A 19,928-nucleotide genomic window follows, 5' to 3' on the forward strand; every position below is an offset into this window, starting at 1 on the left:
TCTCTCTCTCTCTGAGGAATGATTAAAGGTAGGGCTCTGCTCTGTCTCCCTCGGCTCTTGAGCCTCCTTCCTTCTCCCTCCTCCACCTCCATCTGTGCAAAACCCTTATCCTCCCCTTCACACAGGGCTCTGCCCTCTCCTGGTTCTCCTCTTATCTCTCCCACCGTACCTTCAGAGTACATTCTCATGGATCTTCCTCCACCCCCATCCCGCTCTCTGTTGGTTCCTCAGGGATCTGTCCTTGGACCCCTTCTTTTTTCAATCTACACCTCTTCCCTGGGCTCGCTGATCTCATCTCATGGTTTCCAATATCATCTTTATGCTGATGACACCCAGCTTTATCTCTCCACACCAGACATTACTGAGGAAACCCAGGCCAAAGTATCGGCCTGCTTATCCAACATTATTGCCTGGATGTCCAATCGCCACCTGAAACTGAACATGGCCAAGACCGAGCTCATTGTCTTTCCACCCAAACCCACTTCTCCTCTCCCTCCACGCTCTATTTCAGTCAATAACACCCTCATCCTCCCTGTCTCATCTGCCCACAACCTCGAAGTCATCTTCAACTCCTCCCTCTCCTTATCTGCCCATATCCAGCAGACAGCCAAGACCTGTCGCTTCTTTCTCTATAACATCAGCAAAATTCGCCCTTTCCTCTCTGAGCGCACCACCCAAACTCTCATCCACTCTCGCCTTGACTACTGCAACCTACTCCTCACTGGCCTCCCACTTAACCATCTAACCCTCCTTCAATCCGTTCAGAACTCTGCTGCGCGTCTTATCTTCCGCCTAGACTGATATGCTCATATCACCCCTCTCCTCAAGTCACTTCACTGGCTTCCGATCAGGTACCACATACATTTCAAGCTTCTCCTCCTAACCTACAAATGCACTCAATCTGCAGCCCCTCACTACCTCTCTACCCTCATCTCCCCTTACGCTCCTACCCGTAACCTCCGCTCACAGGACAAATCCCTCCTCTCAGTACCCTTCTCCACCACCGCCAACTCCAGACTCCACCCTTTCTGCCTCATCTCACCCTATGCTTGGAATAAACTCCCTGAACCCATACGCCAAGCCCCATCCCTACCCATCTTCAAATCCTTGCTCAAAGCCCTCTTCTTCAATGCCGCTTTCGGCACCTAACCATTGTACCTCTATCCAGGAAATCTAGACTGCCTCAATCTTGATTGACTGCATTTTCTCTCCTTTAGATTGTAAGCTCCTTTGAGCAGGGACTGTCCTTCTTTGTTAATTGTACAGCGCTGCGCAACCCTGGTAGCGCTTTAGAAATGTTAAATAGTAGTAGTAGTAGAAGTATTCAAAGCTGAAGAGTCAGTTAAACTGAATGACATCTCTATAACCCTGCAGGATGTAATGGTTCAATTTGACAAAATGAAGAGTAGCAAATCGACTGAACCGGATGGTATTCATCCCAGTGTACAGATAGAATTGAAAAATGAACTTGCGGAACTTTTGTTAGTTTAAAATCAACCATTCTTTAAAATCAAGAATGGTTCCGGAAGATTGGAGGGTGGCCAATGAAACGCCAATTTTTAAAAAGAGGTCCAGAGGAGATCAGGGATATTATAGACCAGTGAACCCGACATTGGTGCTGGGCAAAATGGTAGAGACTATTATAAGAACAAAATTACAGAGCATATTCAAAAGCATGGATTAATGAAACAAATCCAACATGGATTTAGTGAAGGGAAATCTTGTCTCACCAATCCATTACATTTCTTTAAAGGGGTGAGCTGGTCAATATAGTGTATCTGGATTTTCAAAAGGTGTTTGACAAAGTACCTCATGAAAAACCACAGAGGATATTGGTGGGATAGGAGGTGGTGTCCTATTGTGGATTAAAAATTGGTTAAAAGATAGAAAACAGAGAGTAGGGTTAAATGATCAGTATTCTCAATGGAAGAGGGTAGATAGTGGGGTTCCCCAGGGGTCTGTGCCAAGACAGCTGCTTTTGAACATGTTTGTAAATAATCTAGAGATAGGAGTAACTAATGAGGTAATTAAATTTGGTGAACACACAAGGTTATTTAAAGTTCTTAAATCAAAGAGGAGTGGCCTAGTGGTTAGGGTGGTGGACTTTGGTCCTGAGGAACCTTAGTTTGATTCCCACTTCAGGCACAGGCAGCTCCTTGTGACTCTGGGCAAGTCACTTAACCCTCCATTGCCCCATGTAAGCCGCATTGAGCCTGCCATGAGTGGGAAAGCGCGGGGTAGAAATGTAACAAAAATAAAATACTAGGACTAGGGGGGCATGAAATGAAGCTACAAAGTAGTAAATTTAAAACGAATCGGAGAAAATATTTTGTCACTCAACGACTAATTAAATTCTGGAATTTGTTACCAGAGAATGTAGTAAAAGCAATTAGCAAAGTGGGGTTTAAAAAAGGTTTGGATGGCTTCCTAAAGGAAAAGTCCATATACCATTATTGAAATGGACTTGGGGAAAATCCACTGCTGATGTCTAGGATAAGCAGCATAAAATGCACTGTTTTGGGATCTTGCCAGGTACTTGTGACCTAGATTGGCTACTTTTGGAAACAGGATGCTGGGATTGATGGACCTTTGCTCTGTCCCATTATGGCACTACTTATGTACCCTCTAGAGGCGGCACCGCTCAGCTGCACACCCCAAGCTTCATTGAACTCACAAATCAGAACAGGAGCAAGCTTCAGATGAAACCAGGAACTTGTGAGAGACCGTCTATCAACTTGCTGGAGATAGAGAATACTGATTGATCAAGGAGCGTTCCGTCCTATAAGACAGTTCAGTTCAGTGCTTTCTATCTCCACCTGCTGGTAGAAGGTTACAAACCACAAGTCTCTGGATTCACCTGCTACCAACGCTAAGGAAAGGGGGAATGCTGCACAAAATATTAAAAATTATTACACAAAAATATTGCATTATTGAAAAAAAGGCTACAGAATGTTACATTTTTTTGTGAAGAATTCTCCCCATGAGTAAGAACTAGGCAGATAGGTCAGAAGATATGATTTGGTCAGAGTGGGGGAGATTTAGCAGACTACAGACGAAATGTTATAGCTGACTAGATGTAGGCCAATTTTCAGACACAATCTAGCCAGCTGGTTGCAGTTAAACACTCAAGATTCAGCCAGCTTTCTGAGAATGCACATCTAAAAGGCAGAAATCACTTTTCAGATGAATAACTGTAATATATGGTAAGATATATTAAATGTTTTTTTTCCTGGGGCTGTGGGGAGGCTGTTCCAGGGTTTTGGTGGATGGTGCTGGCTGGAAAAGGTTTAAAGTTAGTTTGGGAATTTTTAATGGAGTTATGTGAAGAAATATGGTTTTATTTTTTTTTTTTTTAATTATTTTATTTATCATTTTACTTAATTACATTCACATTTATCACATAAATGTAAGGAAATACAGAAATTAATATAAAAGGAAAACATTTTCTCTAAACAATATATATTTACATAATTGTCCACAATTGGAAGATCCAAGATCAGGAAAACAATCTTAAAGAAAATAAGAAAAACTCAAAACGGTTAATCTTACACATTTTCTGAGGGAGTAAGGTTAATCGGTTATTGCAGCCGGTACAGTGGTAACTGAAGGAAGTTGCTGCAGAGGATTCTTCATCTGTTTCCACAAACTCTATAATTTCTTAGGTTCAAACAAATAAGTAATAAGGAAAATAAAACACTTACAAGGGAATCGTGCTAGGAAGGTCCCACCTAGGGCAATGATTCCTGGCTGAAAAGCCAAGACTTCACACCTCCCAGTCTGTGATTCCCTTGATGTGTCAGGAAATATATTCATCTTTGAACCCAAAAAACTATCAACCATATATCAAAAATACAATTTTAAAACGTTGTTCCTATCTAATCAAAGACGAAAGTCACTAATAGTATAACTCTATCTATAACTTCTGAATTTTCCAAAATGTCAATTAAACACATCTCTTTTCTCTGAAAGAAGATTTTAAAGGAAATATAATTTTAGTCACCAAAAGGTGGCTATCAGAAGATATTAGCAACGTATCAGAGAAATATTTCTTCAAGAATTCAGTAGCTAATATATAGGATATTATAGGTAAATTTATCATTCTCAAGTTATTTTCCCTTAATTGGTTCTCCAGAAATTCCAGTTTTTACAAGAAAAATAACTATTCTTCATTACCAAATTATCTAATTTTCATAGAGAAGCCATTTCCGTAATCAAAGTCTCTTTTTATAACTTGGACTTCCACTTTGTTAGATAAGTATTAATATAAATTCTTTAACTCACATAGTGAAATTTTTAAACATTTGAAGAAGACAGTTATTCACATTCTGCTGCAGTTCCTATAGTATGTCCTTTATGACATTATTGGCTTCACCAAGTCCAATTTCTCCACAGAAATCGCTCCAGATATCTTTGAGGGGAAGAGCTCACTCTCCAATCCCCCAGTTGGTTTATTATCTGGAGTCGATGCTGCGCCAGGACCTCCTCGGGTCACATGAAAATCCTAACCCACTTCGGGCGTTTCCATTATTGACCTCCATAGCGAAGCATTACTATTTCCGGGTCTTGGAGGAGTCGTGCCAACAGGGGGACTCAAAGTCACTCCCTCCACTGAGATTCGGCAATAAAGCCTTGCTGTTCCCCGAAGCAAGAACCGATATCCCCGACGTTATGACCCCGAATCTCTCCAAAATAGACTGAGAAGTGGTGGGAACCCCAGCCGTGTTCGAGGAGGGCAGCACCATGGCTTTGCCTTTTCTCTTCCCCATTCTCTGGGGAGCGCGCCTTCTTCTTCAGGCATTCTGGTGTACAACGGGAACTCAACTAGCGTACGTCCTCCCTCAACGCCATCTTGGATCCTCCAGGTTGGGACACTCTTTGTCTGGTTTCTCCTCAGAGGCCTGTCTGATATGGGTAACCCTACAGCATAGCCCTCTGAGTCATTGAAACACGGAAGCCCCTCCACCACTTGCAAGGTGGTGTCCCTTCGGAGGGGATATGGTTTTATTTTACAATAACAACCCATGATTAGGAGGGAATTGTACTATAAAAGGTTTCTTGCTGTTTTGGGTACAAGTCAGGTTAAAATTGACTTAGAGATTCTGTGTATAGTAAGTTTTGCATTCACTTCTATGTGGGGAAGGGAAAGCATCCTTGTGACTCTGGGCAAGTCACTTAACCCTCCATTGCCCGCCGCATTGAGCCTGCCATGAGTGGGAAAAGCGCGGGGTACAAATGTAACAAAAAAAAAAAAACCTGGAGATTCAGTTCGGACAGCCAAGATTCTAAAACAACTAAGAAAAAAAAAACAGTCTTCAGCTGACAAGTTGATTGGTTGAGGGACGTCAGGTGTTTCTCTAGGGGGGTGAGCAAGGTTGCCAGGTGGGCGGTTTTCCACGACCCGCTGTGGGAAATTTTTGTCCGCTGCGGGTCTCGGTTTTTGGGCTTTTTTGAGGTTTTATTGCTGTATTTTGTGCGGTTTTTCGGGCCGCAGGGGCGGGGCTAATGACGTTTTGGGCAGGGTTTGACGTTTTGGGCGGGTGCAGGTGACGTTTTGGATGGGACCGATGACATTTTGGGTGGGACCGGAGGAGGCGGGGCTGATGACGGCGGAGGCGGGGGTTGATGACAGCGGGGGCGGAGCTGATGATGGCAGAGGCGGGATTGATGACGGCGGGGGCAGGGTTGATGACGGCAGGGGTGGGGATGTGAACTTTTTGGGCGGGTTTGGGGACCGGGTAGCTGGCAACACTGGGGGTGAGTTGCTAGGGAGACTGAAAGGAAGAGAGCTGGCTGAGAGAGAAAGAGAGTGAAAAAAACGTTTGCTGGGTGTGTGAAATTTAAGAGAAAAAAAGTATAGATTTCTGGGTTTGAAGTGAAATAAGTGATTGGGAAAGTAAGTGAGACAAAGGTTTATGTGTGCCAGTTTGAAAGAGGGTCCTTTGATATTTAAATTGAGCTGAGGTGAGTGTGAATGGCGTTTCAGTGATAACACTGAATTTCCAGAGATAAGGGATTTACCATTTTAGGGTGAGAGAGGCTGTGATTTGTGTTGGAGATTGTACTTCATGAGAAAGCCTACAAGTGTGTAAGGATTTAAAGTGTGACACAGAGGAAGGACGGAGAGGTGAATTTGATATTTGGAAAAAGAAGCCATTAAGCTGTGTCTGTGGGAAAGGTGTGTTGTTTGTGAGAGTTCTGAGTGCAGTGCAAGGTTTGGAATCTGACTTCAGATTAAAGAAAATCCAGCACTGCCTGATAAAGGGAAACCTCATACTCGATACCCACGTGAAGAATACGACGAAAAAGATGTTCCACACCATGTGCAAACTCAAAAGAATAAAACCTTTCTTCCCGAGATACATCTTCCGCACCCTAGTACAATCAATGGTACTATGTCACCTAGACTACTGCAACGCACTCTACGCTGACTGCAAAGAACAGAATATCAAAAAACTCCAAACAGCCCAAAATACCGCCGCCAGACTCATATTTGGAAAAACTAAATATGAAAGGGCTAAAACCCTAAGAGAGAAACTTCACTGGCTCCCAATTAAGGAACGCATCGCGTTCAAGATCTGCACAATTGTACATAAAATCATCCACACAGATGCCCCAACTTACATGCTAAACCTCGTGGACCTGCCTCACAGGAATGCCAAAAGATCATCCCGCAAATTTCTTAATCTGCACTTCCCCAGCTGTAAAGGATTAAAATACAAGCTGATACATGCAACGACCTTCTCTTACATGAGCATGCAGTTGTGAAAACTCTTGATGAAATAACCAACTTTTGTAAATCACTGAAGACATATCTCTTCAACAAGACCTACAAAGAGAACCCATTGCCTTACTAAACCACCTCGCCAACCCACCCCAGTCATGAAAGTCTACCTCCTACACTCATCTGCCTACTTCTTTTCTTTTCTTTTCCTTGACTCAAACTTTTTATATCACTAATTGTATCTGATATCCTGGAATGACAATGCCATAACAGGACTCTGCAAGCCACATTGAGCCTGCAAATAGGTGGGAAAATGTGGGATACAAATGCAATAAATAATAATAATAATAATAATAAAATATTGTGTTTTTATGTGAAGTCTGTGAGATGGAATGTTGAATTACCATTTGAATATGGAATGGGTTACTGTGTGAGATCCCTGAAGGCAGTGCCAGAGTCTTCGGCAGCATTATAAAATAACATAGTAGATGACGGCAGAAAAAGACCTGCATGGTCCATCTAGTCTGCCCAACAAGATAAACTCATATGTGCTACTTCTTGTGTATACCTTACCTTGATTTGTATCTGCCATTTTCAGGACACAGACCGTAGAAGTCTTGCCCAGCACTAGCCCCACCTCCCAAACACCAGCCCCGCCTCCCAATCTCGGCTAAGCTTCTGAGGATCCATTCCTTCTGCACAGGATTCCTTTATGTTTATCCCACGCATGCCTGAATTCCGCTACCATTTTCATCTTCACCACCTCCCGCAGGAGGGAATTCCAAGTATCTACCACTCTCTCCATGAAAAAATACTTCCTAACATTTTTCTTGAGTGTGCCACCCTTCAATCTCATATCATGTCCTCTCGTTCTACCGCCTTCCCATCTACGGAAAAGGTTTGTTTACGGATTAATACCTTTCAGGGAATAAACAGTGAGAAATAGGCTGTGAAGTGAGTACTCCTGTAAATTATTTTGTTTCAAATAGAGAGTGTGGCCACAGTATTGAGAACTGATTAAATGTCACCAGAGAGGAGTCAGTGCCTGGACTAGCACAGGGAGTTCAGGGTTTTGCATCCATTTATTTTCTTTATAAGTGAGGTTTAGGAAGAAGAACTCTGTAGATCATCCGCTGAAGGATTTCCAGATGAGCTCCAACGCAAGAAAGACATCACCTAAACAAATTCAACTACAGCTAAGTGACATTGCCGAGAGGGGTGGTAACATCACCAACCAGAATCACAGTCCCTCTCACTCTCACCAGTCACCCACAACCAGTGCCTCAACTATTCTCTTCAGCATTTATACTTTCTCTAAATAAACTTCAAATCAATCCTTTCTCTCTCACAGATCACCACCATACGTCCTCTCACTCTCAGTGCTTTCCATAGGCACCCAGTATAAGAGGCTTGGGGAGCCACAAGTGCAGCAAGGGCTAGTGCGGTATTGCTCTTCCCCTCAGCTCCTGTCAAGTCTTTCAACTTCAAGGCTTCCGGTAGCAGCAGCAGCAGCAGCAGCAGCAGCGATGTAAGCGCAGCTTTCAGTCTGCCCCGGAAGCCTTCTCTGGACAGCGTCCCGCCTACGGGAAGCTGTACAGAGAGTGCTTCCGGGGCAGGCTGAAAGCAGAGCTTACATCACTGCTGCTGCTACAGGTCACTGTACCGTGGATTCAGCTGTTGTTAATGGACTTCAGGTGTGCGCCCGCGCTGCTTTTCCCTCTGTCCTAAATCCACCTGACACTCATTTTTAAGCTTCTACATTTAGAAGATTACTGAAATTTTGAGCATAAATTTAGGAACACAGTTCTACTAGATGTTCAAATAAACTAAATTAGAAGCCCACATCTCAAAATTAGGAGAATAATTCATTTAAATTTTGGTCTCTTAGAGCTTTTCCCTAGATGTCTTTCAAAGAAATTCTCAGGGTGCTTACTGTCTGTAACTGTAAAATCTTTGTGAGGCTGTTTACTGTCAGAACACTAGTATTATTCTGAACAACCAAAGGCATTAAAAACTATTTTGCAATAGCCTTGGCTGGGAGGATGAGAAAAGAAGTACACCTGTCAAGCTTCATTATAGGCTTCAGAGAGAACTATTTCAGAAATGTCCAGGGTTTGTAACACCACATAAAAAGTGCTTTGAACATTCTCTTAAAAAGACCTACAAATGAAAACATGCATATAGAAGTACATCACAGTAGTTTCTCATTTCAATTCTGAGGTTATTACCGGCTTAGTGATGTCAAATACTACTATAGCAGCTTGGGCCCCTCTGTAATACATAGGTGCAAGACTGTGGTATCGTTCTTGACCTGCAGTGTCCCAAATCTCAAACTTTACTGTTGTGTCATCTAAGCACACCGACTGTGCAAGGAAAGCAGCTACAAAGAAAATAAAAACAAAATGCATAAACATCCCTAAGCAGTGATATAAGGTACAATTTCAAAAGCTTAGCTATGAAAAATAAGGAATTTCACACATAGACTGGCTGAATGCACTTAACTGGATTTTTTGGCAGACAGAACAGCACTATGAGCGTGAGTACCGGCTGCTTTTGTTCGAGCCGGGCCAGAGAGGTGTCCAGGGATGGGTATTTTCCGTTGGGTTTAGCACTCCCAGTTAGAAAAGTTGGCTCTCATGGTGGAGTATACGAGGAAAGGCGAGGCGGGGCGCCAATTGCCAAATATTAAGCAAGCTGTTAAACTGTCCAGGGAGAGTTAATTTCCATTGGCTTTAGCATCCCTGGTCATTTTGAAAACTTGGTTCCTCGGGGGGGGCGGGGGGGGGGGGGGGGGAGGCCGCAGATTCCTCGCTGGGCAGCAGTAATACAGTGTTTGAACCACAGTAGAACCGATGGACACATCCCCCACACTAGATAGTCTTGAAACAACCTGTTTGTTTTTTTGCTGTGTTGTTCCCCCAAAGTAATTTTCATCATTTCATTGGACTTTTAGCTGGCCTTCCCAAATGTTTAACGTACCTTACAGTACTACCCTTTTTCTGCCTTAAAGAGCTTACAGTTCAAGTGATCACTGTGACTTGACTTGCTAGAGTTCGTAAGGAGTAAAAGTGGGGTGGGGGTTGTTCGAAGTTGAAAGACGTGACAGGAGCGGAGGGGGAGAGCGATACCGTACTAGTCCGGACGGGGGGGGGAGCGATGCCAGCCAGCTGCCAGACCAAAGGGAAAGGGAGGTGGAGAGAGGAGGATGTGATGCCACATGTAAAGGGAAGAGGGAGGATGGAAAGCAATGGCAGGGCAGGGGAATGGGAAAAGGGGGGGTGGAGAAAGGAGTGAGAGTGATGGTAGTCTAGATCTAAGGGAAGCAAGAAGGGGAGGGAAGAGAAAGGTGGGATGCATGAGGGAGAGGAGAGATGCATGAGGACACTGGAGGAGAGAGAGAGAAAGTGGAAAAGTGCAGGGGAGAGCCAGGGACATGCAAAAGAGCAGGGGAGAGCCAGACAGAGATGGGGAGAGAAAGAGGGGACGTGGAAGAGAGCAGGGGAGAGCCAGAGAGAGATGGGGAGAGAAAATGGGGACATGGAAGAGAGCAGGGGAAAGCCAGGGACATGGAAAAGACCAGGGAAGAGCCAAAGAGAGATGGGGAGAGAAAGAGGGGCCATGGAAGAGAGCAGGGGAGAGCCAGGGACATGCAAAAGAGCAGGGGAGAGCCAGAGAGAGATGGGGAGAGAAAGAGGGGACGTGGAAGAGAGCAGGGGAGAGCCAGAGAGAGATGGGGAGAGAAAAGGGGGACATGGAAGAGAGCAGGGGAAAGCCAGGGACATGGAAAAGAGCAGGGAAGAGCCAAAGAGAGATGGGGAGAGAAAGAGGGGACATGCAAAAGAGCAGGGGAGAGCCAGAGAGAGATGGGGAGAGAAAGAAGGGACATGGAAGAGAGCAGGGGAGAGCCAGAGAGAGATGGGGAGCGAAAGAGGGGACATGGAAGAGAGCAGGGGAGAGTCAGAGAGAGATGGGGAGAGAAAGAGGGGACATGGAAGAGAGCAGGGGAGAGCCAGAGAGAGATGGGGAGAGAAAAGGGGGATATGGAAGAGAGCAGGGGAAAGCCAGGGACATGGAAAAGAGCAGGGAAGAGCCAGAGAGAAGATGCTGAATGGAAGAGGGGTGCAGAGAGAGAGATATGAGTGGAAAGACGGGGAGAGAAAGAGGGGACATGGGCAGGAGAGAGAGAGAGAAGCTGCTGGGGAGAAACTGGGGGAGACCCTAGCTGTCAGACGGAGAAATGCTGAATGAAAGGAGGGAGAAAGAGGGAAAATGCTGGAAGGAGGGGGCAGAAAGAAGGAGGACACTGGATGTAAGGGTAGGGAGGAAAAGAGGAAAGACACTGGAAGGATGGGGATAGAGATGACATGCTGAATGGAAAAGGGTCGAGAGAGAGAACTGTTTAGAAGGAAGGGGAGATAGAGGGAGACAATGGATGGAAGGAGAGGGAGACAATAGACAGAAGGATTGGGAGAGGGTAATAGGTAGAAGGATGGAGAGAGAAAGAAGGATGACACTGGATGGAAGGGTAGGAGAGAAAGAGGGAAGGTGCTGGACATGGATGGATGGAGGGGAGGGAAGAGAGGAGAAATCTGGACATGGATGGAGTGGAGGGCAGGGAAGAGAGGAGAAATGTTGGACAAGGATGGAGGGAAGGAAAGACAAAGGAAGGAGATGCACACGGATGGAGTGGAAGGGAGAGAGGAGAAATGCTGGACATGGATGGAGGGGAGGGAAGACAGAGGAAGTACATGCACATGGATGGAGGGGAGGGGAAAATGCTGGATATGGATGGAGGGCAAATTGCTGAATTTAAGGGCTAGATCGGAACACTTTGAGGGCAGATGCTGAAACTGGAGAAAGGATAGGGACAGGGCTACAGATGGTAGGCAGGACGCATAAGGACACAGGAGGATGGTGGACACGTTGAGAGAAAAAATATCAAATGGAAAGAAGACACTGGGACCAAAGCGAATAGAAAAACTAAATGATCAGACAACAAAGGTAGAAAAAATTATTTTATTCAGAATTTATTAACTGGAATATGTCAGCTTTTGGAAATGTGCATCTGTGATATTTTGCATGTAAGTTTCAATTTTTCTAGTATTGCTGCATGCTGAGTCTGACTTCTTGAGGTAACTTTCCAGTTTTGCCTTCATATCTGTTGTGTCATGTGTTTTTCATGTGCAATCAAGGTGCAGTATTCAGCTAGCGTGTAGTATTTGCAGCCCTTTTTTTTGTTTCACTAGGTTGTGTACTGGTGTTTTAGAGCCCAGTGTAATTACAGTTCTGCCTTTCGACGCATAAGGTTGTAGCTCATTCTGGCCTTGGAATTAGTGCTGTTATGGTTTGCTAAGGTTATGAGTGTGTTTTTGCACAAGTTTGTGTATAGTGTTTTGCAGTGGAGAGATTGTGTATTGGCATTACTGAGGTGGCACCAAAACATCGGAAAGGGTTTTAGAGCCTAAATCATGACACACTACCTCTTGAAGGATATGGTCGTTAATAAAAGGAGCTCATTGTGAACACTTTCCACCCTAAAAGGGTGTTTTGTGGCTCTACATGAGAATTGTGATATTATGATCCCTTGTTTCATATTGTTGACGGTCTGCATTTTCCATATGGGTGGTATATTGGTGTATTAGGTTCTGCCCAGTGTAATATTTATGGTACAGTAAGGTTCTGAGTGTGTTTTTGCACAAAGTTGTGCATAGTGTTTTGCAGTTGAGTGATTGTGCTTAGAATATGCTTTGAGCAACCACTTTATTCTTTGACATATGATACATATCTAATATCTAAATTTAATAAAAGGTATTGTGACTTTTATTTTTACTTATTTTTTTCTGTGTTAATTATGGCTATAAGCTCCGCCCCTGGCTCCACCCCTAACTCCATCCCCTTTAGCCTCCCCAAACAGTTGGGCCACCGACCGCCTATGCTGCTTTCACCTTCTCTCTAAACCAGTGTTGCCAGATGGAAAACATTTTCCATGCCCCAAACCAGCCCAAAAACCACACTGTGACATTAACCTCTCCTAGGAAAGACTACAGCTCCCAGAGTGCACTTTGACCCTCCCACACACTAATCCCAACTAGTAAACTCACCTTCAGACTCCCCTCAATCCACTTTAAATCCTTTTACATTTTTTTCCCATTTAGCACAATTACCAACCAGAATCACAGTCCCTCTCACTCTTACCAGTCACCCACAACCACCTCTTTGAGAATACATAAGCATGCATCTGCGTCAAAAGCAGGAAGCATCGGGGTTTCCTCAGTGGTGTACTGATGCTGAACAACAAAACAAGTGCATAGATGATTTCTATCAGAAAGAAAGTGTGCTTTTACATGCTGATCAGATAACCGTGAACAAAACTGTTCTTAAACTCTTTGTGGGGGAAGTTTGGCCAAAGAAGACATCTACCTACCCTTCAATTATGGGCTGCTCATGTCTTTGTCAGTGGGCAAACTTACAAAATCAGCAAGGGATCAAATACTTATTTCCCCCACTGTACCTGCCACAAGCATCACAAGAGACCCGGATGAGCTCTATATGCACCTGTTTCCCCATGAACAAACTGTGTCGTCTCGCGATCTTATAGTCGATGATGCGGCATCTGGAAGCGCACAAAGGAATTTTGTGCACCACCGGGTAATACTAACATCTTCATAGCCTCTTTTACAACTGCGCATGCAGGTTAGAACTGTACAGGGCTCTTCACGCTTTACAAGAGCCCTGTCGGCACAGACTCTGATTTTTGTGAGCAAGGAGGGTAAGTGGAATCCTCTTTTGGGTGAGCATATCACAGAGTTTGTCTCAGCCGATCGTAAAACATACGGGTACAGGTTATCCAGAAGGGAGACCCACCTAAAGGTAAAGGAATCACACTCAACAACGAAAACAGCGAGAAAATAGCTCCTTTGGACTACAAAAATGTAATTATGGATTGATTTATTTATGACATTTATATCCCACATTATCCCAAACAAGTTTGAGTTCGATGTGGCTTACAATAAACTGTATAAGATACATAACAAAGAATAATGCATAAGAAAGTAATTTGTTGTAAGAATTCAATTTTACAATACAATATCATAAACATACTGGGATAGCTATGGATGTTTAACATTTAGAAAATTACTACTACTACTACTACTATTTAGCATTTCTATAGCGCTACAAGACGTACGCAGTGCTGCACAAACATAGAAGAAAGTCCCTGCTCAAAGAGCTTACAATCTAATAGACAAAAATAAAGTAAGCAAATCAAATCAATTAATGTGAACGGGAAGGAAGAGAGGAGGGTAGGTGGAGGCGAGTGGTTACAAGTGGTTACGAGTCAAAAGCAATGTTAAAGAGGTGGGCTTTCAGTCTAGATTTAAAGGTGGCCAAGGATGGGGCAAGACGTAGGGGCTCAGGAAGTTTATTCCAGGCGTAGGGTGCAGCGAGACAGAAGGCGCGAAGTCTGGAGTTGGCAGTAGTGGAGAAGGGAACAGATAAGAAGGATTTATCCATGGAGCGGAGTGCACGGGAAGGGGTGTAGGGAAGGACGAGAGTGGAGAGATACTGGGGAGCAGCAGAGTGAATACATTTATAGGTTAGTAGAAGAAGTTTGAACAGGATGCGAAAACGGATAGGGAGCCAGTGAAGGGTCTTGAGGAGAGGGGTAGTATGAGTAAAGCGACCCTGGTGGAAGATGAGACGGGCAGCAGAGTTTTGAACCGACTGGAGAGGGGAGAGGTGACTAAGTGGGAGGCCAGCAAGAAGCAGATTGCAGTAGTCTAAACGAGAGATGACAAGGGTGTGGATGAGGGTTTTGGTAGAGTGCTCGGAAAGAAAGGGGTGGATTTTACGGATGTTGTAAAGAAAGAAACGACAGGTCTTGGCGGTCTGCTGGATATGAGCAGAGAAGGTTTCGAGCTGAGGAGACAGGGAGAATGAGAGAGCCATCAACAGAAATAGAAAACGGGGGGAGCGGGGAGGTGGGTTTGGGGGGCGAAAATGAGAAGCTCAGTTTTGGTCATATTTAATTTCAGGTGGGGTTGAGACATCCAGGCAGCAATGTCAGACAAGTACGCTGAAACTTTGGTTTGGATGCAAGGTGAGATATCAGGGGTAGAAAGATAGATTTGGGAGTCATCAGCATAGAGATGGTAAATCTATTATGAATGAGAAATTGTACATGAAGCAAAGAGAAAGTTAATGGTAAATAGAGTAATAACCACTTCAGGTAATAATTAATTGTTGAGATATGGTCGTTCTTTGTGAAGGTTTGTTTGAATAGGAACGATTTGAGGATTTTGCGGAATCTAGTATATTCCTGTATATTTCTTATTTTGGGTGCTAAGGAGTTCCACCATTTGGTTCCTAGGTAAGTGAAGTCTGAAGAGTGGACAGTTTTGTAGATCAAATATCAAATCTGATCACATATAAATCTGAGTATACTATGAGCGTACTGTCCACATCCTCATCTAGGGAAAACTTGTACAAAATAATGTGCTTTCAGTAGTTTTCTGGAAGCCAAATAAGATGATGTATTGCAAACTGAATCTGGTAGAGCATTCCATAGAGTTGGTCCATACTTTCGATAGATGGTAAGCTTAATAAACCTAAATAAGGATACTTCCAGCAATCCTTTAGTAGCAGATTGTAATGGGATCAATGGGTTGTAATTTTGGATTACGATCCAAGGGTGCCAGTGGGTGAACAAACCAAAATATCCATCCAGCAAAAAGGGACAGAAACAAGACCCGGTGGTTTAACCCTGGAGAATCCCCCACAGCGGCTGCTGAAGACGTCACATCTTTCTTCGGAGTCTTCACAGCCTCCTCTATAGTCTGCTGTTGTCAAAGTGGTGGAACAACCTGGTCTGAGGGGAACAAAGATGTCTCTACCGAATGCTGGGCCTCTCCCTGCGTCCAGTGCTGAGCTGGGATCTCACCCTCATTTCCTGCCCGCTGCGGGAGCACAAATGAATCCAACTTCAGTTGACCAAGAGGGGTAGAGGTGGTTTCAGGGGAATAAAATCTCACCTAACCCTTACACTTAGAAGGCATGATAGACAGAGGAACAAGGTAAGCACAGAGCAGATTCTCGTGTGTCTTCTCAGCCATATTGCTCTGCCCCCCCACCCCACACTCAGAACATTTAAATGGCTTCACTCCTGCGTGGATTCTCTGGTGCATTATCATGTATTTCTTCAACCTCAACCATTTGCCACACTCAGTACATGGAAATGGTTTTACTCCTCAATGGCTATTCTGGTGCATAGTGAGTGTCTCCTTGTCAACGAAGGTCTTACCACACTCAGAATATCTAAATGGTTTCATTCCAGTGTGGATTCTCTGGTGTATTGTGAGTTCTCCCTTCACCCTGAAGCTTTTATTACACTCACTGCAGATGAATGGTTTCATTCCTGTGTGGATTCTCTGGTGTATTGTGAGGTCTCCCTTCTGCCTGAAGCTTTTATTACACTCAGTGCAGATGAATGGTTTCGCTCCTGTGTGGATTCTCTGGTGTTTTGTGAGGCTTGTTTTATGAGTGAAGCTTTTATTACACTCACTGCAGATGAATGGTTTGATTCCTGTGTGGATTCTCTGGTGTTCTGTGAGGCTTGTTTTCTGACTGAAGCTTTTATTACACTCAGTGCAGAAGAATGGTTTCACTCCTGTGTGGATTCTCTGGTGTCTGGTGAGGTGTCCCTTCTGACTGAAGCTTTTATTACACTCAGTGCAGAAGAATGGTTTCATTCCTGTGTGGATTCTCCAGTGTTTTGTGAGGCTTGTTTTATGACTGAAGCTTTTATTACACTCAGTGCAGATGAATGGTTTCATTCCTGTGTGGATTCTCTGGTGTATTGTGAGGTCTCCCTTCTGCCTGAAGCTTTTATTACACTTAGTGCAAATAAATGGTTTGATGCCTGTGTGGATTCTCTGGTGTATTGTCAGGTCTCCCTTCCGCCTGAAGCTTTTATTACACTCACTGCAGATGAATGGTTTCATTCCTGTGTGGATTCTCTGGTGTATTGTGAGGCTTATTTTCTGAGTGAAGCTTTTATTACACTCTGTGCAGATGAATGGTTTCATTCTTGTGTGGATTCTCTGGTGTATTGTGAGGCTTATATTGTGAGTGAAGCTTTTATTACACTCACTGCAGATGAATGGTTTCATTCCTGTGTGGATTCTCTGGTGTTTTGTGAGGTTTGTTTTCTGACTGAAGCTTTTATTACACTCACTGCAGATGAATGGTTTCATTCCTGTGTGGATTCTCTGGTGTATTGTGAGGCTTATTTTGTGAGTGAAGCTTTTATTACACTCACTGCAGATGAACGGTTTCATTCCTGTGTGGATTATCTGGTGTTTTTTGAGGCTTGTTTTATGACTAAAGCTTTTATTACACTCACTGCAGATGAATGGTTTCAAACCTGTGTGGATTCTCTGGTGTATTGTGAGGCTTGTTTTCTGAGTGAAACTTTTATTGCACTCAGTGCAGATGAATGGTTTCACTCCTGTGTGGATTCTCTGGTGTATTGTGAGGTGTCCCTTCTGACTGAAGCTTTTATTACATTCAGTGCAGATGAATGGTTTCATTCCTGTGTGGATTCTCTGGTGTTCTGTGAGGTTTGTTTTCTGACTGAAGCTTTTATTACACTTACTGCAGATGAATGGTTTCATTCCTGTGTGGATTCTCTGGTGTATTGTGAGGCTTATTTTGTGAGTGAAGCTTTTATTACACTCACTGCAGATGAATGGTTTAATTCCTGTGTGGATTCTCTGGTGTTCTGTGAGGCTTATTTTCCGACTGAAGCTTTTATTACACTCACTGCAAATGAATGGTTTCATTCCTGTGTGGATTCTCTCGTGTATTGTGAGGTTTATTTTCTGAGTGAAGCTTTTATTACACTCAGTGCAGATGAATGGTTTCATTCCTGTGTGGATTCTCTGGTGTATTGTGAGGCTTATTTTGTGAGTGAAGCTTTTATTACACTCAGTGCAGATGAATGGTTTAATTCCTGTGTGGATTCTCTGGTGTTCTGTGAGGCTTGGTTTATGAGTGAAGCTTTTATTACACTCAGTGCAGATGAACGGTTTCACTCCTGTGTGAATTCTCTGGTGTTTTGTGAGGTCCCCCTTCTGCCTGAAGCTTTTATTACACTCACTGCAGATGAACGGTTTCATTCCTGTGTGGATTCTCTGGTGTTTTGTGAGGCTTGTTTTATGACTAAAGCTTTTATTACACTCAGTGCAGATGAATGGTTTCATTCCTGTGTGGATTCTCTGGTGTTTTGTGAGGTCTCCCTTCTGCCTGAAGCTTTTATTACACTCACTGCAGATGAATGGTTTCATTCCTGTGTGAATTCTCTGGTGTTTTTTGAGGTATTGCTCCTGACTGAAGCTTTTATTACACTCAGTGCAGATGAATGGTTTCATTCCTGTGTGAATTCTCTGGTGTTTTGTGAGGTTTCCCTTCTCACTGAAGCTTTTATTACACTCAGTACAGTTAAGTGGTTTCATTCCTGTGTGGATTCTCTGGTGATTTGTGAGAGTTCCCTTCTGACTGAAGCTTTGATTACACTCAGTGCAGATGAATGGTTTCATTCCTGTGTGAATTCTCTGGTGTTTTGTGAGGTTTCCCTTCTCACTGAAGCTTTTATTACACTCAGTGCAGTTAAGTGGTTTCATTCCTTTGTGGTTTCTCTTGTGCATTGGGAGGTTTCTTTTCCAGCAAGCAGTTGTACCACTGTCAGCAGAAGTACACAAGCTTTCATTTTTCTGAATTTTCTGGTACTTTGAGAGGTCTGTCTTTCTGCAAAAGACTTTTTCAGGTTTAGTAGTAGTCATTGATTCTTCACCAGTCTGAGGTGTTTTATGATCTGTGAATGTATCTCTATGGCTGAATTTCTTCTTACATTCAGCACTTGAAACTAGTATCTCTTCTGGGTGGAATTTTGCATTTCTTATAACATTTTCTTCCTGACTGAAGCTTTTGCCACGACTAGAACATGCAGATAATCCCTCATCAGCGTCATTTTTCTGGTGTTTTGTAACATTTCCTTTATTGATAAAGGTTTTCTCATCTACTGTCGTTGTACACACTCTAGTTTCTTTATTATTGTTCTCATGTTTCTCTTTCTTCCTACCGAAATCTTTTCCACCTATACAGTGTGTCTCTCTTATGCATGTTTTCTGCTGTTGCTGTAGTTCTCTCTTTTGACTGAAGGTTTTCCCACAGTCCGTACCTGTATATGGTCTCTCTTCAGTATCGGATCTCTGATGTGATTTCAGAGTTAAATGATCATTAAGGAATATCTCACATCCATCACACAAACATTTCTGAACTCTCATTGGGTTTGTCTGTTCTTCCACTGTTTGTGTGATATTACTGGTACAATGTTCACACGGAGCTGAGCTTCCTGTTGAAGGTTTTTGTTTATTTTGATTTTTTCCCTTTTCTCCCCAGTCAGAACAGGACGAAGTCTCTTCTTTCTCTCTTTCTGATAACATCTTTTCCTCTTCAGGCTTCTCACTGAGCTTCCATTTATGTGTCTCTGCATTACTGTTCTTAGGGTCATCTTTTTCTAAAGAAATAAAAAAGTTCACAGGAAGAGATTCACCATTAGCTAATTTCCATATGACAGGGGGTGGAGTACCTGGCAGAGGAGAGAGAGAGACAAGAATCCTGTAGTCAGGACAGGATGGGAGAATTGCAGGGGGAGGTCGGGTGGGCAGGGAGTAAAGATTGCTTTTATTGAGGATGTACCTTTTAAGGAAATGCAATATATATATGTTTATGTGCCTTTTGTAAGAAACAAATGACATCCTATATGATGATCCTGCCTTGCCTCACCCCCCCCCCCCCCCCCATGCACATACGCCAAGCCCCCTCCCTGCCCATCTTCAAATCTCTGCTTAAAGCCCACCTCTTCAATGTCGCCTTCGGCACCTAACCTCTACACCTCTACCCAGGAAATCTAGACTGCCCAACTTGACATTTCGTTCTTTAGATTGTAAGCTCATCTGAGCAGGGACCGTCCTTCTTCGTTATTATGTACAGCGCTGCGTAACACTAGTAGCGCTCTATAAATGTCAAGTAGTAGTAGTAGTGATGTGTTCCTGAGAACCAGTTCTTTGTACTTCAGCTTATATAACTGCCTGGTCTGGAACAAGGGGGGGGGTCGATGAACATCTTCCTTAAGTCTATCTCAATAGAT

At 43.6% G+C, this 19,928-nt stretch overlaps 1 protein-coding gene across 1 annotated transcript; it reads right to left on the bottom strand.

Annotated features, from left to right (window-relative positions):
- Nucleotides 1-15,938: 15,938 nt before the first annotated feature.
- On the bottom strand, nucleotides 15,939-18,333 carry LOC115460322 (zinc finger protein 850-like; the record flags this gene model as incomplete). The annotated part of the gene is made up of 3 exons (XM_030190112.1): nucleotides 15,939-16,407; nucleotides 16,642-17,057; nucleotides 17,142-18,333. Coding segments are annotated over 3 exons (2,049 nt in total), but the record flags the coding sequence as incomplete, so codon positions are not given.
- Between the last annotated feature and the right edge of the window lie 1,595 nt (nucleotides 18,334-19,928).

Source organism: Microcaecilia unicolor, chromosome 1, assembly GCF_901765095.1.
Source record: "Microcaecilia unicolor chromosome 1, aMicUni1.1, whole genome shotgun sequence".
Lineage (NCBI taxonomy): Eukaryota > Metazoa > Chordata > Amphibia > Gymnophiona > Siphonopidae > Microcaecilia > Microcaecilia unicolor.